We start from the raw sequence: 19,681 nt of genomic DNA on the forward strand, positions 1-19,681 counted from the left end.
ACACACACACACACACACACACACACACACACACACACACACGTATACACAGACCAACGCACACACACACAAACACAGACACACACACACACACACACGTATACACTCACACACACACACATACACACACACACACAAGTATACACAGAGAAACGCACACACACACAAACACACACAGACACGCACACACATACATACACACTCACACAGAAACACACACACACAAATACACAATCACACACACATACACACACACACACAAACACACACAGATTGCATAGATTTAGAGGTGATGGGAGCCGTCCTCCGGCACGCCGTGTGATCAGTGAGGGGATTGGAGCAGGATGGCCGCGGATTGGCTCAGCTCAGCCATGTGGCGTTAGAATAGCTTAGTGCTAAATGACTCAGACACACCCAGGGGGAGGGGCTCCTTCATGACATTTGAAGATGCAAATATCTATATAAGGATGCTGATCTGTCCTTATGATGCCTCGCACTGCAGTGATATGGTGCTGTACGTGTATATGTTACGCAGTGCAACAAAATGACAATAAATAGGCCTCTCGACCACACCAACAATAAAACAAATCAAATACAATGAAACGTCCAATCAACAATTGAATGCAGACTAAAGAAACAGCAGAGCAGGCTTTGAGCTGCGTGCGTTCATCACAATATAACTGCGTTAACTTGGAAACACCGTCCTGGCATAAACGTCCACAACAAACCCATGAAAAGCCACCAGAGCAGAGAGAGAGCACTCACCAGCGCACCTGGTGACCGCCTCCTCCCTGATGCCTGCTGAGGGGTTCACTGGGTCTCCGGGCAGGTGGTGGACTACGGAGCGGTGCCGTACATCCCACCCAACACAGACAGGCTTTTGGCAGTCACAGCGTCATCCTCAGCCATGCTGGCGCCATTGGGAGCTCCACTCTGTAGGTGCTGACTCTTCAACCTCCTGGCACATGCAAAACACACCAAACCAATCGACAGTGGATGGGCGAGAGACCTGGAGAACGAGGGAGGGGAAGGAGAGAGCACCTTGGTGTTCGGGGGATGCAGGACAATAACAGGAAGGAATGGCTATCAGACAGAGAGAGAGGGAGAGAGAGAGGGGGGAGTGACAGAAGGAGGGGTGAAGAAGGGAGGAGGTACGAGGGAGAAAGGGATGCAAGAGAGCATGCCCAGTGGAAATACCCAGGGTATTAAAACGTCACATGACCACCTCATCACCGCCTGTCAGGCTGCATGCAAAACATGCAGGCAGGGATGAGGGAGAGGGGGAGAGAGAGAGAGGGCGAGAGTCATAGAGAGACAGGGAGAGAGACATTGAGAGAAAATATCTATGCCACTGCTGAGGAACAGGGATAATGTATTTTCTTATTATTTAAAATGTATAGTATAATGGTCATATCTATGTATACACCTATATATATATATATATATATATATATATATTTATATATATATATATATATATATATATATATATATATATATATATATATATATATATATATATATAGGACTGCTGGGAGATATTGACCTGGCTGTAATTGCGTCTGCGAACGCCGTCCCCCTCCACCTTTGTGTGGAGGGTGAAGAACGGGAGGTGCATGGCCGGGGCGTCTTGGGTTCCGGGCTCTCCACCTTTCCCGTGGAATCTGTTAAAAAAGAGATGCAGGCCAGCTAGTTACGAGCGATACCACACGGTCCGATCCGATCCGATAGAGCTGCGATCGTTCTAGTGTTTTGGTTCTTATTCATCCGCACCTTAGCGGCTTCTCGCCGCCCGCAATCTGAGCGGGACGGGCTGTTTCCCTCACACCGTGGTGACTATGAATGGGACATGGGCTTCATTTATACTCAGGATTTTGATTATCAATGTATCAATTAAACAATCGATTTTGATCAATGTAGGCTCGTTCAAGAGTTTGGTGGGCTTATTCCACACTATAGGGTATTGTGGTTCCGCCATGTAGAACCGCAGGTCATTTTATATATAGGCCTATATATATATATATATATATATATATATATATATATATATATATATATATATATATATATATATATAATGTGGCGTTATGACAAGTGAACTGCAGGTTCCTCATTATATGCCTTTTTTACCTTTATCTTCTGTTTGGATCGGACGGCTGAAGAACCGTTCAGATGAGAACCTCATAGGTTTTATTGCTGGATCTCTGCCAGTGTCTTCATCTCTCGGGTAAACTCTGACCTCTAGTGGACAACACAGGTATTAAATAAACATCACCAATACATCTTGATGCTGTAGCGCCACCTTAGGCCACTATTTAGACATACACTTTCAGTTCCATACCACTGAATATAAAACATGTTCCATGAAGCCCTAAATGTTAAGAAAAGAACCACGACGGTTGTTATTGATTCATTAAATATTTATTTCAATAGTAATTTAAATGCTTTCAGAATGGTTGTATAGCAGAAATATTGACCCAACAAATTAGATACAAAAATAAAATTGCATTTGTAAAATCCACTGATTAAATTACCAACAGTATAATGTTCCCCTCGTTTCTCAGTCCAACTTCCTGGAGATGTTGCTGATCAATACATGACTTTAACCTTCAAGTCCAAGTGCTCATTGTGAGATAGTTGTACAGTGGTCCTATTGATATAATGAAACAAAGTGACATGTAGAGCAAATTATTCCACAGTAGGCAAGGTGGTGTCATCAAGTGAAAAGTAAAAAAAGTAGTATCTCTTACTGCCTTTTTGCCAAAGTTTTTTCTATAAAATGTTCTCTTGATTTAAGATCAACCAGTACAAAGTCACCAGCTGCTGTGGTTTTCTCAGTGTTGGATGGAGACGACAGTGACAGAAAGCCAACAGGATAAACACTAATTAATAATTAGTTTGGATTGTTGCTTTAGTGTTGACAACTTGCAAGTCAAAGTGACATTTAAACTCTCAGTACAAGGCAGATGCCAGGGACAGATTCCACTGCTTCATTACAAATACCTTTTGGTTGTTCGGAGCAGACAAGTCAAGCTTGCTTAACGCTTTTTGAATCAAAATAAGCATATTTGACAGATTTTTTTTAAATTGATTATAGAAATATATATGCATGGAGGTTTTTGCTGGACCCATTTGAACATGAGCACATGAACCCACCTCTTCACCTTTGAGAAACACCAGTTGGTGTCAGAGAGAGAACAATACTTCTCATGCTTGGTGGACAATCTGAACAATCACCTTTAAGAAACAACTTGGTGTCAGAGAGAACAATACTTCTCATGCTTGGTGGACGATCTGAACCATCCTCATCTTTAAGAAATACCAGTTGGTGCGTCAGACAGAACATTACTTCTCATGCTTGGTGGACGATCTGAACCGCATGAGCTTTCTTTGGCATTAAAAGGAGTCGTGACAGCTAAATTAAATATACAAATTCCTTAATATTTTCTATCATTAGTGATGCAATATGCTTTGAGTTCCCTGCAACTCCTAACCGATGTTTCGTCACTGCTGACCTGCTTTGCTTCCAACTGGGGAATCACCAGTGAAATAGGGCAACCTTACACTGAACACTGAGGGACTTTAAACTTTCTTAAATACTTAACAGAAGCAACCTGGGGTTATTTTTGTGTGTGATCTGTTGACTTTTTCTTTGTTGAGCAAAACCATTTCCAGTTGTGGTTTTAGTTGAAGCAGCAGGGGTGCTTTGGCGTGTGTTTCCCCTCACATTAGAAACACTCATGAAGCCCTTAAGGTGCGGCCACACTGAACGCGTTACGCACGTTATGCATTTTAAACGCGCCCAACGCACCAACACGCAGAGTTCAAATAATGTAACTTTTGATGCGCCTACGCGTGACACTTAGCCACGATAGCCAATCAGCGTTGAGCTTGACCCGATGTCACTGGCAAAGAGAGGGAGGACGCACAGAAGCATTTCAACAATTATTTACCTGCCCTGATTCACGTTAAATACTCACACCACCAAGAAACACATTTTATAACAGCTGCAAATCAAACCAGAGCGGACACTTAGACGGTGCTGCATGCCCCCTCTCTAGTACCACAAACAGCCCAAAGCCAGCAGTCCTGAGCAGCGGCCCACCAACCAGCTGCTCCCACGTCTGTGCTCAGGTTCTGGCAAACAACAGGACCTCCCCCTCAAAGTCTCTCCGGCGACGCCTGCAGAATAACGCATGTTACAGAAGGACGTGGGGATTAAGTGTCAGCGTTTGAGTCGTCCGTGGTTGCGGTGAGCTCTGCAGGTGGTGTCTGAAGGTACTGGTAGGCCAGGGAGCGGTGTTCAGGCTCTGCAGGTGGTGCCTGACGGTGCTGATAGACCAGGAGGGAGCTGAGCTCTGCAGGTGGTGCCTGACGGTGCTGGTACACCAGGGATCGGGGTTCAGGCTCAAGGGAGGAGGGGGGCTCTGCAGGTGGAGCCTGACGGTGCTGGAACACCAGGGAGCGGTGTTCAGGCTCCAGGCAATAGGCGATGCTCTGCTCCACGTCCAGGCAGCGGCGCCAGAAGCGACAGCGGTCACGGGCTAGCTCCTCCCACTGGCCGCGCCGGTCCTCCTCCTCGCGGCTGCTGGTGACGAACTCCTCCACCTCCTCACAGAAGCGGACCTGACCGGGCGGACAAGGAGTCAAATACAAGATTACAAAACCGGTGCAAAATACAAAAACACGCGCTGCCTAAGGCATGGCCCTCTGCTCCCTTTCCCCAGTGAAAGCTGACCTTTGACCTGTGGTGCCCTCTTACTTGGCACAAGTTCATGATTTTAAACCTCAGCGTTTCAAATGTCACATCCTCGTATACCATCTCCTTCTGCTGCCTACTCGCCTCACACTGACACACACATGGGATATGACTCAACTGGGTGAGTGAGGAACCATTGAGGTGGACCAGACCCTGGCGGTCTGCTGAACGGGTCAATGAGGGAGAAAGAGAGCAGGGACATAGACGCGTGCCCGTTATAAATCTCCATAGAGCTCCACCACTGACTGTTGACTTTAGAGGTTTATCTCTGTGTAGACTCATAGTTCATCAGCCTCCACAGCAGATACCGGACCATAGAGGTCTTATCTCCGGTGGCTGGGTCTGTAATGAACACCACGCACTCAACCACTTTCTGAACATATTTGAATGTATTGGTGCATGCTGACGTAGTAAGGGTTATTGTAGGACCACAATAAAGCCCTTATCCTTACTGACCTTAGTAAGATTTATTGTAGGACCAGATTAAAGTACTTTGTTTTACTGACTTTAGTAAGGGTTACTGTAGGAACAGGCTAAAGCCCCTAGTCTGACTGATTTTAGTAAGGGTTTTGACCAGATTATAGCCTTTAGCCTGACTGACTTTAGTAAGGGTTAGGACCAGAATATAGCCTTTAGCCTGACTGACTTTAGTAAGGGTTAGGACCAGATTAAAGCCTTTATCCTTAGTAAGCGTTAGTGTAGGACCAGATTAAAGCCTCCTAACCTTGCTCACCTTCTTATAGACCCCACCACTCCGGGACGTGACCGACGGGTTGGGGGGCGCAACGGGTTCAGAGAACCCGCTGTCCAGGCGGTCCTCGGCCTCCTCTCTGCGGTAGCGGGGGGGCGATGAGGCGGCTGCCCCCTGGGGGGCCGAGCGAGTAGGCCTCTTCAGGGACTCCTTCGTCTCCTGGCGGCCCCCCTCCGCTGTCAGCAGCTCAGGCCGCGGCCGCGCCGTTCCGACAGGGGCCTGGAAGTTCCAGGGGCTGTAGGGGTCTGAGGAGGAGGTGAAGTAGCTCAGCAGGCCCTCTGTGTCCTCCGCCTCGCTGGCCGAGGTGGAGTCGTCCCACGAGTCGGACTGCTGGGCCGCCGGCGGGGACACGGAGAGGGCCAGCGAGCCGGTGGGGGCCGGGCCCCGGGCCAGGGACGAGTCCGGTGAGGAGTCCGGGGAGGAGTCTGAGGAGAGGGCGGCGGCGCCGGAGGAGGGGACGGGCCACGGCGCGGTGGTGGTCGGGGCGGTGAAGTGGTGGAGGTTGTACGGGTCCCGAGGTCGGCACAGAGAGTCCCACAAGCGGTCCGCCTCCGAATCCACTCCGTTGTCCGAATTTGAATCTTCGCTGTCAGATTCTGAGATCTCAGAGGAACCCTCGCTGTCAAAGCCGTCGTCACGGTCACTGGCCTCGCTGCCTGACAGGCTGTCAGCGGTATCCTCATCATCACTACAGGGACTGCCCATGATGAAGGCGATGGCTCGGTTCTGGCAGCAGGGGGAACTTAGCGTATCGGCAGCTGCAGATGATCCATCCTGAGGTGGCGTATCCCCACTACCATCTTCTTTACTGCCACCAATGTCACATGTTCCTTCTCCTGCCCCCTCTTCCTCCACCCTGTCAGCTGTTGGGGATGGCCTCATAGCGGGCTCAGAGGTCTCCGGCTCCTCTATGGCGGTGTGGCCCTCTACCTGAAGCTCTGCCGCTGAACCAGCCGTGTGAAGTTGGCATAACACATGACCTTCTTCCAGACTGGAATAACCGTTATCTTGTTCAGGGGTCAGAACCGCCACCTCACCGAACGCTGCGGCAGATCCTGTGCTGATGTTGGCTCCCTTGGTGCTGAGCTCCTGCACAGGGCCCTCTGAACACTTGAGAGTTTCTGGTTGTGGGCTTTCGAGACTACCATTGTCCTCCGCTTGCTGTGTGTTGCGTGAGTGTCCAGCATTTTCGCTTGCCATCGACTCCCAAATGAACGGTACAAACAGAGCCGTTGTCTGGGCAACGGTGGCTTTTGTACCAACCGCTGGGAGAGAACAATGCGCGGCGCACAGGCCCTCCCCTCGGCCCAGAGACAGTTTAGACAGGTCGGTTCCCCAGAACTCACCCCACCAGGTGTGACCCCTCCAGTCGCTCTGGAGCAGGGAGCCCGGCGCCTCCGCGGAGGATGTTGCGTTCAACAAAACAGGACCACGGTTTCTGAAAAAATCCTTGATATGTTCTCTGTCACCACCGTCTTTAAATCCTAATTCTGAAAGCGATTCTTCCGTCATCCACATCAGGTTACCATGGCCTCCTGGTTGGAGGAGTCTCCCTGCGTCGCCCGGCAGGGGAACGCGCTCAGGTGACTGCTTTAGGTCGCCCAAACTTCTCAAACACGGGACTTCTGAGCCCGGGTTCAGGTCTTCTTCGACGACCCAATCGGGAACACTGTCCGTCAAGGAGCGAGTATGAAGTAACCCGGGTAAATACTTATGCAGTAGAGAAAGTGCGGGCCTTGAGACCACGGAGAACGCGTTAGTCCATGGTGTGTCCTGCTTATCCTCACGGGGTGAAGCCCCTCGGTGCCCGCTGGGGGACAGACCCGCCGAGGCCCGGGTCTCGGAGAGTTCGGCTCTGGACATCTTTAAAACTCCAACAAGAAAAAACACAACATTTAGATAATACTCCACAACGTTTAAAATGTTAATATATAGTCGTGGCGATGCTGCTGTCAGTATTAGAAAGGCAACTTGACAGCTGTCAGGAGACTGAGGCTATTTGACCGATCTGTGTGGATCAGCCGGGGGGCTCGAATGTGACCCCAGGCCGAGCACTAGTTGTCCGATGAGGACCCCTCTAGGGCTGTGGGTGTCCAGGCGGTGTTACACGGACCGGCAGACACACCGGCTCCCCGTGGGACCAGACCCCCCCAGAAGCCCGGGAACCTCCTGCTCCTGGCGGCGGCGGTGGAGCTTCATAAGATCAGGAACGTCGTGCGGGTCCAAAGGAAGGTCGTTGCTCGACGACATGTGGCCTTCGGAGAAACACATGTCCGACAAAGACGACACAGACATGCCGTCTGCGGAAGAAGAAAACGCCGCCGAGTCTCCCCGAGTGTCCGGGTCTTAGCTTTAGCTCTGAAGCTAACGTGTTAGCACTGCTAGCCCGTGCTAGCCTTCTCTACCGAAGGGAAGCGATCCACGTCCTTCACGGTCGGTCCAGACCTCGATACTCCACCACTCCCGACGACCGAAGCCCGACGTGTTAAATTGTTAAGATGTAAGGCGTTAAAATGTTGAAAGGTAAGGTTTTAAAGCGGTTAAATGTAAGATTCTAACCCCAGCGTAAAGTGTCTCAGTCGGTGAGTGAGGATTTCATCAGAAAGTCTAGGGAGCGTCCACAAATACCCGGCAGATTCACGAAGTCTCTGCTAGGGAGCGTCAATAAACTGCTATCTTCAGGCACGCGTTGGACGTGGACCCGTGTCCTTCATGTGCGGGTTACACAACGAAGCGTAGGTCAAGGTTTTAAAATCGTTTATTTAGAAATCTGTGAGTTTAAGTATGCGATTGTCTGCAAAGAGGACATTACTTCATTTTCCTAAATGAATGCATGGATAATACATGCATTATTATTATTATTATTATTTATTTTTTTTATATGATGTATTGCATGTTCTGTATTGCGGCAATCCCTTCGCGAACCCCAAACCAGAACATGATGCAGCCCGAGACAACGCAGCCCGAGACGAGGCCGCGGGTTTCCTGGTCTCCCGTCTCTCGGCAGTGTGCGGAAAAAGGTGTAGAAGAAAAGAGTTGAAACATTCAACATTTTCTAACCACATCGAGGTCTACACAGAAAAGTGTGCGAATTAATACACACACGGTGCATATATTTTAATATTGTTGATTGACACAGAATACAACTCTGTTTTCCAACACTGTATTGCCTCTAAAACATCAACACTAGTAACTGGTTACTGGTCCAGTCAATACTGGTTAGGTCCACAAGTGTTTTGAAGGCTCAAGATGTGCTGCAATGTTATTCCTTTGCAGGAAATCCATACAAATACAGAAATTCAATAATACATGAGATATATCATTTCAAAGCTCTGAGTTCAAGCCACTCGGTGTGTGTAAATTAGACTTGGACATAATTTCTCAGGAGTCCCGTTACAGTAACTGCAGATGTCTTACACAGCTTGAGAAACATGAGGGGAGTCAGTGGCGCTGGCGCGGGGCCAGGGCTGCCTGAGCATGATACTGCACCCCGCCCCACCCTGCGTGTGTGAGTGAGTTCCACGCTGATATGACCTTTCTCAGGGAGGAGCCAGAGTCCAAAAAAAACTGAGTCAAAGTGAAACTGCAAGATACTCTTCGCCCGACATACACACACACACACACACACACACACACACACACACACACACACACACACACACACAGTTCCAAAGTGTTTGTTCCGCCTGGAAGGTTTGTATGGACCATTCTTTCGCTAGAACTGTTTACAAATGTAAGTGGAGGGTTGTGTAACTGTGTCTCAGGCCATTCTGTAAATCCGTACATAGATATGAATGGCTGAAAAGTATTCCAGCTCTGAAAAGAGATGGAAAAACATGCACTCCCAAATGAGGGGGCCTCTTGACCGTCTGCATTAGATGGGACTCTGTTGCACTCTGCTGGGGTAGGGAACAGGAGGTGTGTGGTGGTAGTCTGCATGCCTCAGTAGCTATACAGCCTACATACCACCAGGGGGCTGTGTTTTTTTTTCCCCAGTGGTTTGAAGCGGGACCTTGCTGGGCCAGGTTAGGCTACAGTGTGCCTTATGTACCAGGATTATCCACCCTCTGTACGATCATGCCAAAAGTCAATCGTTGGGAGATCATTTGTTCACTTTGTGTGAATCGTCAGCAAGTGTCAGTGGCAGCTAAATAAATAAAGGTTTTCTGAAATGTATTTTTTCTCTTGTTTATGACTTCCACCAGTATATGAGGTAGTTACTGAACTCTTTGACTCAAACATCCCTAGTTTGCAATACAAGTGTGGTCACAAGTTCAAAAGAGAATCAAACTATTTGATTCTCTTTTGAGGGGATTTAACCACTAACATGGTTAAATCCCACTCCTTGGTGTTCATGGACTGACCTTGGCGACCTCAGGAGCGGTGTGGACCAGATGCCACACGTAACCATTCAGTTCATCTTTCCTCCGGTCAGCCATGGAGTCTCCTCGCGAGCGGCCAATCACAAAACGGCTGGGGAAACTAGGGAGGGAGAAGCGGGACAGAAATAGAAGGATTGAGCTACCAAGTGTTTTTATACTGACCTAAGAGAGAATGAGAACAGCACGGATGTACCTCGGCAGATGAGCCGCAGTTTGCAGTGCAGTTTGTGGAACTCTTCAAAGCTCCTCTGGACAAATGCTGACCCCTTGCGCTCCACCTTCACCACAGACCCTGCGGAAGATAGCACGTCTGCTCTGAGACACACTGAATATCTGGCTCTGTTTCCGATCTCCGTACACGCACCATGCCAGAACAACCAATAAGAACATGTTTGTTCCCTGGTCAACAACAATCTTGATGATTCACTTACACACAATTCTCCATGGTTACTGAAGCATATTGCACACACACTGCGTTGGCACAATTATCTTTTCAAAGAACCTAAACCCAACCCAGCTCCCTGATCTGGACATGACTTTCACTGAACTAAACCCCTAAGTGAACATTTACTAGCCTTCTGTGTTTGTTTCCTTCAGCTATAAATGCCCACACCCATGTTTGCATTTTTATTATGGTCTTTGTTTTTAGCAGGAGTGTTCATTATGGTCTGTCTTGTCAGGATCAACTAAGTTAGGTGGACACCAAAACCAAAAGCCCAAACAGATGGTCCGGTATTATTACCTGTCTGACAGTCCACCTGTCTGTCTACCTACTTTCTGACTTGTCTACCTGCATCCCTATCTGTCTGCCTTTATATCTGTCTATCTGTAATTCTACCTGCATCCTTGTCTGCCTGTCTGTCTGTCTGCCTACCTGTCGATCTGTCATTCTACCTGCCTACCTGTCTGTCTACCTGTCTCACCCTCTCCTCTACCTCTCCTGAGCTGTGTTCGAAATCGTTCCCTATACACTCGTTCCCTATTCCCAATATAGTGTACATGATATAGTGCACTATATAGGGAATAGGGAACGAGAATTCGGACACTACGCTGAACAGTTCTAAACGTCATTTGCGTCAGTAAATGCGCCGGGTATTTGTGTGACGCAGACAGATGCGCCCACATCATGTAAACAAACCGGGCACTCACGACGAAAGCTGGAGGTTGTATTGATGTTGAATGTTACATTTCCTTGTTTAATTAAATTTGAATGTTAAATATTATATGTTAAATCCCAAATAAATTGTTGACATTTCTAAACGAAAGCCGGAGACTCCATCATTAAATGTATTTGTTTTCGCGGTTATTCGGCTTCTTCTTCTCCTCCGGGAAAACACGACCGCATTGCATTGTGGTATACGGGGGTAACATGTAGGGTACATCGTATGTACCCTATTTTTAGTCCACTATATAGTGCCCTATATAGTGGACCACTGAGAATTCGCAACCCGGTCTCACGAAAAGTCGTGACACTGTCACGTTATTTAATCTATTGAAACGTGTTCAGGATCATGTATTTTCAAAATTTTCGTGTTTTAAAGCACAAATTTCAAACCCATGTATTTCAATTGGAAGTATTTGTCGTGTCACCAGCACGACTTCCAAACTAAGGTTCTGTGCAGGAGCGTTCTCCCTAATGTCCCTTAAGGAGCTCCGTACAGTACATTTATTGTTAAAAATTGTGAACAATATGACAGCTTTAGGCCACCCGTTTCTACTTTCACCTTTGATTCTGAGAAATTGTGACAATTCACGGATATAGGCTATTAAATGCAGGTGCGCTGCTCAGGCAAACCGCAAAAGAAAAAAGGGTAGCTGCTTAATCTTAATCTGAATTGTATGTCTTGATGTTTTGATCTAGCCATAGATCTATTGTCTTGTTTTTGGCTATGTGAATGGAAGTCCGCGTCGATGCCTCGCAAATCCTGTGTCGCGAGCGGACGTGACATCTAGAAGTCATACCGTATAATAATGGGTTATCATTAATATTGATGCGTAGGGGTTGATTATAACTCTTTGTAACTGTCATCATTAAAAGGTTTCTGTAATTAAATTATTATTTTCATGTTATAAGACATAAGGAAATTCATTTTTGTTTATATTAGTAATTCAATAATTGTGTTCGTTATTCGGGTTTAAAATTGTATTCAAATAGTTTGTTGAATGACGTCACTTGTAAGGCTGATGTTTTAGACTAATGACTAACTGATGTTTCAGTTAGTCAGTTAGAGATGCGGCATGAGAGAAGGTGAACAGCTTGTGATACGCATCGCCGAAAAGAATCTAGTTTCAAAGTCCCTGTAAATAGCATGCAGCCAACGAGGTATGTTTTTTGTTGTTTCCCTGTATTTTGTTTTGCTTGTTTGGCTCTTTGTGTGCCGTGTAATTTATGATTTTATGTAAAGCTTATGCCGTGATTACTGTTGTACTGTGTATGTATTCATCTATAGTTTTCACGGTGGAGTTGGAGTAAAAGGCTACAATAAAACCCGTCAAAGGAAACCATTGGTGTCTACCGAATGCTGTTAGAGGGAATTACAGTGAAAACTCGGACTGTTCATCGACGCGAGTGGCAGTTCAACGAAGGAGCGCAAGAAAAGGATACGGAGCCGCGATCAACGGACATCTCTAACTGACAGATGAGGACCGTTAAGGCACACGGAGCCGCGATCAACGGACATCTCTAACTGACAGATGAGTGACCGTTAAGGCACACGGAGCCGCGATCAACGGACATCTCTAACTGACAGATGAGTGACAAGCACGCGCTGTTCACATGCGCAGAGGAAAGAAGAGATACGCAGATATAAAAGAGCTAAATCTTCAATGCAAAGGCAGAAAATAATTTTGACACTAAGTTAAGAGTGATCTAAGAAAATTAATGCTTTTGTATAGGATTTGGTTATTATTTACTGTGAATAAGAGCTGTGTTAAGTGAATGTTTTTTCTTATGCTGTATGGAAGCATTTAAGTGACAAAGTTAAAGGGCAACTACAGTTCTCATTGAATTTTTGTGTTTCAACTAAGAGTGTGTTGTAGCTACATCAAAGTTTTATTCTGCATTTGATGCTTTGGGTAATTTATAGAGGTTTACATATTGTTTGCATTTAAGGGTGACCTCCAAAGTTATTTGATTTATGGCAAGATATACACAACTAAAGTGATGTTTACATTCACGCTTTATTTTCAAAAGTGAGTCAACTTAAATAAGTGATTTAAACAATGACAGAGCCAAGTGAGTCAACTTAAATAAGTGATTTAACCAATGACAGAGCCAAGTGAGTCAACAGTTCATAGCTTAGACTCCCAAGATAAACCTGAAGTAGGCCTTCCTGAAGCCCAGCATGATGAAGCGCCAAAGCTAAGACAAAGTTCAAGAATCAGATCTCTCACAGAAAAAGGCAAAGAAATGCAAGAAGAAAAATGTAAAGGGCTTCAACAAAAATTTAACTACACTTATGATAAATGGAAAACACAAGCAAAATTAGCCAAGAAGTCATTGTCACAATTAAAGGACCGTCTATCTGAAGAGTTGCTCAAGGATATCATTGGTGATATCGCAGGTTTTTCAGCAGATGTCCAGCTAATTTATGATGAGCTGCGCAATGTCTCAACTCCGGATCAAGACACGCGCAGAAAAGTGGATCTGTGTGTAGAGATCTCCAACTTTATTGTAAGCAAAGCCTCAAGTCGACTCGATGGAGAAGCCAAGGAAGCAGAAGAAGTCAAATGGCCAGAAGCAGGCTCTCTCTTTGGTACAAGCTCCTCTAAGTCAGGTTCTTTCACCACTGAGTTAAAAGTTCCCTCAATCAACTCCTCCAGGTCCTCTATAAAACGCCAAGAAGCTGCTGCAGAGGCTGCCGCAAGCGAAGCTGTTCTGAAAGTGTTAAAAGAACAAGAAAAGGAACAGCAGGAAATACAGTGTCTAGAAGCAGAAGTTAAAAGGAAGATATCTGATGAACAGGCAGCAATTGTTAAGCGCAGCTTAGAGCGAGAGGCAGAGGAAATAAAAATCAAAGCCCAGCTAGAAGAGGAGCATGGAGCTCTTCTTAGAGCTCTGGAAGAAAAGAGGAGAAAAGTGCAGAAGTTGGAGGCAGTCAAGAATCTCAATGCAGCAAGAGCCAGAATGCAGGTGTATGATCAACCAAGGGCCGCAGAAGAAGAGCAAATGGACACATTGGGACAGCAACTGGTAGCAGACAACCCAGTTATTCCACCTTCAAATCGTGTGTCCATGCAAAAGTCTCCCATACAAAGTGCGAGTACCGGCTTAAATGAAAGTACAGCAGAGCTTGTCAAGGTGCTAGCAGATGCTCTGAGCGCTAACAGAGTTCCCATCCCTGAACCTTCAATATTCAGCGGGGATCCACTGAAGTACAACGACTGGAAACTTTCATTTCAAACACTTATTGGCCACAAGAACATTGAAGATAAGGAGAAAATATACTACCTCCGTCAGTACGTAAGTGGACTAGCTAAGAAAGCAATCGATGGCTATTTCCTACTTGGAACTGAGTCGGCCTACGCTAGTGCATGGAAGATTCTGGAAGAGCGATATGGAAACCCATTCACAGTTGCAATGGCTTACAGAGACAAGCTACAAGCATGGCCCAAGATAGGATCTAAAGACAACTTTGAACTCAGAGAGTTTGTAGATTTTCTACGAAGTTGCGAGGCTGCCATGGTCCATATAAAAGCACTGGAAATATTGAATGACTGTAATGAAAACAGGAGAATTCTTTCAAAGTTACCAGATTGGTTAACAGCAGGATGGAACCGGAAGGTTGTTGATGAAGAAGAGGATAGAAACCAATTCCCTTCATTCAGCCAGTTCGTAAAATTTCTGACAAGGGAAGTAAAAATCGCCTGTAACCCTGTTACTTCACTGCAGTCACTGAAACAAGCTGAGCCTGAAAAGTCCCAAAGACAACACAGTGTCGGAGCAAAGACACTGACCACAAGTTCGAATGAAAGGTTTGTCATCATGATGTGTCTTTTCTGTAAGAAGAACGGACATACTTTGCACAAATGCAGGAACTTCAGGGATAAACCAATTTCAGATCGAATCAAATTTATTCAAGCTGAAAATCTGTGCTTTGGTTGTCTGAAGTTAGGTCACCACTCAAAGAGCTGCAACAGTAGGAGTGTTTGCGACGTGTGCTCCAAGCGACATCCAACCTGTCTGCATGAGGAGCGATCTAAAGAGCAACAAACACAACCACGCACTGAAAGAAATCCAAGTAACGAAAAGCCCAGACCAAGTCAAGAGTGGAACAATGAAAGTACTCAATCAACACAACACCAAGGGGTATTCACCGCTGCTACTGCCAACAGAGTGCTATTTCATGAACCGAACATGCAAACAGCGGCAATAATTCCTGTTTGGCTTTCAGCAACAACCCAACCAGCACGAGAAATCCTTGTATATGCTCTGTTGGATTTGCAAAGCGACACAACCTTCGCCTTGAGTGAAGTAGTGGAAGCCTTGGAAGTAACAAAGAACAAGTCAATCTGAAACTTTCTACAATGAGCTCAAAAACAACAGTAGTAAGCTCTCAAAAAGTGAACCACCTCCAAGTTCGAGGGTTTTTCTCTGGTAAGAAGATTGCCCTACCACCAGTCTACACCCGGGAATTTATTCCAGCCAACAGAACTCACATACCAACTGATGAAACCGCCAAGTCCTGGTCCCATTTAGAGCACCTTCAAGGAGAGATTGCACCTCTGCAAGACTGTGAAGTAGGTTTGCTCATTGGGTACAACTGCTCACAAGCCTTACTTCCAAGGGAAGTTGTTCCTGGCAAGGATAACCATCCTTATGCACAGCGTACAGACCTTGGATGGAGCATTATTGGCCACGGGAATCTCTATGTGGACTACGGTGACAACATTGGAATGAGCCATCACATAATAGTGAGAGAAGTAACACCAACTTTGGAGCCCTCGGTCAACCTCCGAACTGAAGTGCATTATGTGAGCCGTACCAAAGTCAAGGAAATTTCCCCTTCAGACATCATCAGAGTCTTAGAAACAGATTTCTCAGAGAGAACACAAGAAGATGATCCTGTCTCCCAAGAAGATCTCAAATTTCTGTCAAAGTTGAGCAAAACCATCACACAGAATGACACTGGTCATTATGAGATGCCATTGCCGTGCAAGGTAGAAGAGATAAAGGAAGACGATCCTGAACTTCGCAAGGCTCTAGTGTGTAACACTCAGACAAAAGAAGACAGATCATTATTGGATCGCCTACAGAAGTTCTCTGATTGGAAAAGAGCAGTAAGAGCAGTTGCCAGATTGAAGCGGAAAGTCAAGGAACACAAAGGTCTGAAGCAAAGAACGAACGAAAGCACAAGCCTAGAAGAAAGGGAAGAAGCAGAACAAACAATCGTCAAACTAGTTCAAGAACAAGCATTCTCAGATGAGATAAAGCGCTTGGAAGCAAAGGGAGAAGTTCTCATGTCCAAAGACAGTAAGCTGTACAAGTTGAGTCCATTCTTGGATGCAGAAGGTATTCTAAGGGTGGGAGGACGTCTCAGTCAAGCCACGTTACATCCACACGTGAAGCATCCGGCTATACTCCCTAGTAAAGGTCACATATCAGCTTTACTCATCAAGCACTTTCATGAGAAGGTTTATCATCATGGACGTGGAATGACGATAAACGAACTGCGAGCTAATGGATGGTGGATCATTGGATGTTCCAGTGCAGTCTCATCACACCTATTCAGATGTGTTAAGTGTAGAAAGTACAGAAGGCGTACTGAAGAACAGAAAATGGGTGACTTACCACAGGATAGGATGGAGGCAGCACCACCTTTCACTTACTCCGGCATAGACTGTTTTGGACCGATCTATGTTAAGGAAGGACGTAAAGAGCTCAAAAGAAGAGGTGGCGTCGAGTCCAGTATTTGGCCAATGAGTTTTGGGTTCGTTGGAAGAAAGAATACCTATTGAGCTTGCAACCAAGACAAAAATGGCAAAAGAAGAGAAGAGACTCAAAGGTCAACGACATTGTCCTTCTACAAGATGATCTGGCACCACGCAATGAGTGGAAGTTAGCCCGTGTCACAGAAGTCTATCCAGGGTTAGACAGTAAAGTCAGAAAGCTAAGATTGTTGTTTAGCAACACCACATTTGACAAAAAGGGGAAACCCACAGTTAAAACTGTGTTTCTTGAGAGACCAATACATAAGGTTGTTACTCTGCTTGAGGCAGACTAGAGTGTTAATGTTTGCTTGACATTTCATGAGGAAGGGTTGACTTGCTGTTAATTTTTAAAACCAGAACTATTAAAGTTTGTATATTAAAGTTTGACAAAAATATTTAGTTTAGAGAAATCCCACATTACTGGTTTGTGTGATTTGGTGGGAGTGTAACTGTCATCATTAAAAGGTTTCTGTAATTAAATTATTATTTTCATATTATAAGACATAAGGAAATTCATTTTTGTTTATATTAGTAATTCAATAATTGTGTTCGTTATTCGGGTTTAAAATTGTATTCAAATAGTTTGTTGAATGACGTCACTTGTAAGGCTGATGTTTTAGACTAATGACTAACTGATGTTTCAGTTAGTCAGTTAGAGATGCGGCATGAGAGAAGGTGAACAGCTTGTGATACGCATCGCCGAAAAGAATCTAGTTTCAAAGTCCCTGTAAATAGCATGCAGCCAACGAGGTATGTTTTTTGTTGTTTCCCTGTATTTTGTTTTGCTTGTTTGGCTCTTTGTGTGCCGTGTAATTTATGATTTTATGTAAAGCCTATGCCGTGATTACTGTTGTACTGTGTATGTATTCATCTATAGTTTTCACGGTGGAGTTGGAGTAAAAGGCTACAATAAAACCCGTCAAAGGAAACCATTGGTGTCTACCGAATGCTGTTACTGTCCGTCCACACCAGAAGCGAATTGAGCGACCAAATCGCCGGAAGTCATTCACTTTCTATGGGCAAGAGCGACCAAAGCGACCAAAGCGACCAACGCTACCAGCGGCCAAAGTTGAGCGACCAGAGCGTCAAAAAGAAGTTGAAAACTTTTTAACTTTATGCAAATGACTATTATTCGCTTCAGCGACCAAACACTGACAGCCAATCGGAATGTAGACGCTCTTCGCTTGCGTGGATCCCAGGGAACATCGGCAGGCACTTTGGTTCCTACCTACCTTTATTCACTCACTGAACAAAATGTCGGCTGAAGTATTAATCGCGGCTGTAACTGGGCACCCGGTGTTGTACGAACCCACCCTTTTTCAGTTCAGAGATCGAAACGCCATAGTGGTTTGGATATCAAGTGATGATAAGCTGGAGAATTTATAGGCTACATCTAGAACGTTCGTATTTAAGCGGGAATCATTATAATTTGCTCTACATGCCACCAATCTAACCAACCAATCGCGTGTAGCATGCTTTAAACAAAACCGTCACATAAACAAACTAATCGACAAGACGAGGGATAAATGAAAAGGGATATATCTCTTGTCTTTTATCCCTCTATTCCCCACTATTCACGGAGCCTGAGGTGAATAATTTTTAATTAAATAGTCTAGATAGATAGATAGTCAAGTCTTTATTAATACCAAACGACACAAATCGTCGGGAATCCATTTAGGTGGTTCGTCCCACACAGGACAGTAGCCTACAAGACCACACAGAACAAGTCTGACTGGACATACACACAATACATCACATTAAAACTAGACACGCGTTGATAGATAGATAGACAGAAAGACCTAGATAGATAGATATGTTCCATTATTTGCCTTGCGGAGCTAACCAGTCCTGTGCACGTATGCAAATTAGCCATGTGCGCTAACGTCTATTTGTTTTGAAAGCGACGAATGAGTGCAGATCATGATTTGCAGATCCAGATCAGTGAAACATATTTCAACTACTACAGCACGCAGGGTTTTTTGTTCTCGGTTGTAATTAGCCTACATTTTAGGATTTTTATATTGGGGGGAATCACTGTCCTACTTGTTGTCGAAGCACTTTATCGAACAAGCAAAACCGTCTCGGCAATATGGCCAAGGTGTATGGGAGAGTTCAATATTTGATATGGCTGTCTGTAGGGCCTACTAAACGCATACGGCTCCTTTAAATGCGTCTGCATAATTGAATTGTACGTCGGATCATGAGCGACTTGAGCGACCAAAGCGAACAGAAAAATTCGCAGCGAAAATTCGCAGCGACGGTCGCTCCTGGTGTGGACGTACAGTTAGAGGGAATTACACTCTTGTTTATTGTTTATACCACAGTCTGGGGAAATACTCGTATTCTGATTGGCTGCAGGGTGTGTATTATCTCCTGATATAGGCTACAGACACCTGCTAAGTAGTTCCAGTCAGTGTTTAGATTCTCTGCCCGAGCGTTTTTACTTTTATTTTATCATTATCATAAATTAGCCTAATCTGAGGAGAAATCTATGCCATAAACAGAAATATTATGGGTCTTTATTACACGGGTCTTCTCAATGCCGTGGAACGCTCCGTTCACTTGCATGGGTCCGGGGATATCTCGGGATATCACACACACACACACACACACACACACACACACACACACACACACACACACACACACACACACACACACACACACACACACAATGCATTTCGCTGCAGATATTCCCTCAATTATTATTACTTTCAAAACGTTGGCCAAGGTGGAATATCCTTTTTATTTGGGCTGCTTCTAGGACATTTTGGGTGGATTTTGAACGGTATGTGGGCGGGACGTTTTTTGCAGGACCTGGCAACCCTGCGCTGTTGCCAGGGGTGCTGAAATGCTCCG

At 45.5% G+C, this 19,681-nt stretch overlaps 2 protein-coding genes and 1 long non-coding RNA gene across 4 annotated transcripts in view; 1 reads left to right on the top strand and 2 right to left on the bottom strand.

The window, feature by feature from the left end:
- plekha6 (pleckstrin homology domain containing, family A member 6) overlaps positions 1–1,107 on the bottom strand; it is a 64,631-nt gene extending 63,524 nt beyond the window's left edge. Inside the window, exon 1 of one of the 2 annotated variants that reach the window (XM_060068192.1) lies at positions 766–1,107. The gene's annotated coding sequence lies outside the window, so the exon portion shown is untranslated. The remainder of the gene's footprint in view (positions 1–765) is intronic. The other variant, XM_060068200.1, reaches the window with a different exon arrangement.
- Positions 1–19,681, top strand: part of LOC132470079 (uncharacterized) — a 222,202-nt gene that overhangs the window by 182,883 nt on the left and 19,638 nt on the right. The window lies entirely within an intron of this gene.
- Positions 2,400–8,168, bottom strand: LOC132470250 (uncharacterized). The gene is made up of 2 exons (XM_060068621.1): positions 5,493–8,168; positions 2,400–4,626 (listed from the first exon to the last, which is right to left on the bottom strand). The coding sequence occupies exons 1-2, from the start codon at positions 7,371–7,373 to the stop codon at positions 4,219–4,221; spliced, it is 2,289 nt and encodes a 762-aa protein (XP_059924604.1). The 5' UTR covers positions 7,374–8,168; the 3' UTR covers positions 2,400–4,218.

The sequence above is a fragment of the Gadus macrocephalus genome, chromosome 13, assembly GCF_031168955.1.
Source record: "Gadus macrocephalus chromosome 13, ASM3116895v1".
NCBI lineage: Eukaryota > Metazoa > Chordata > Actinopteri > Gadiformes > Gadidae > Gadus > Gadus macrocephalus.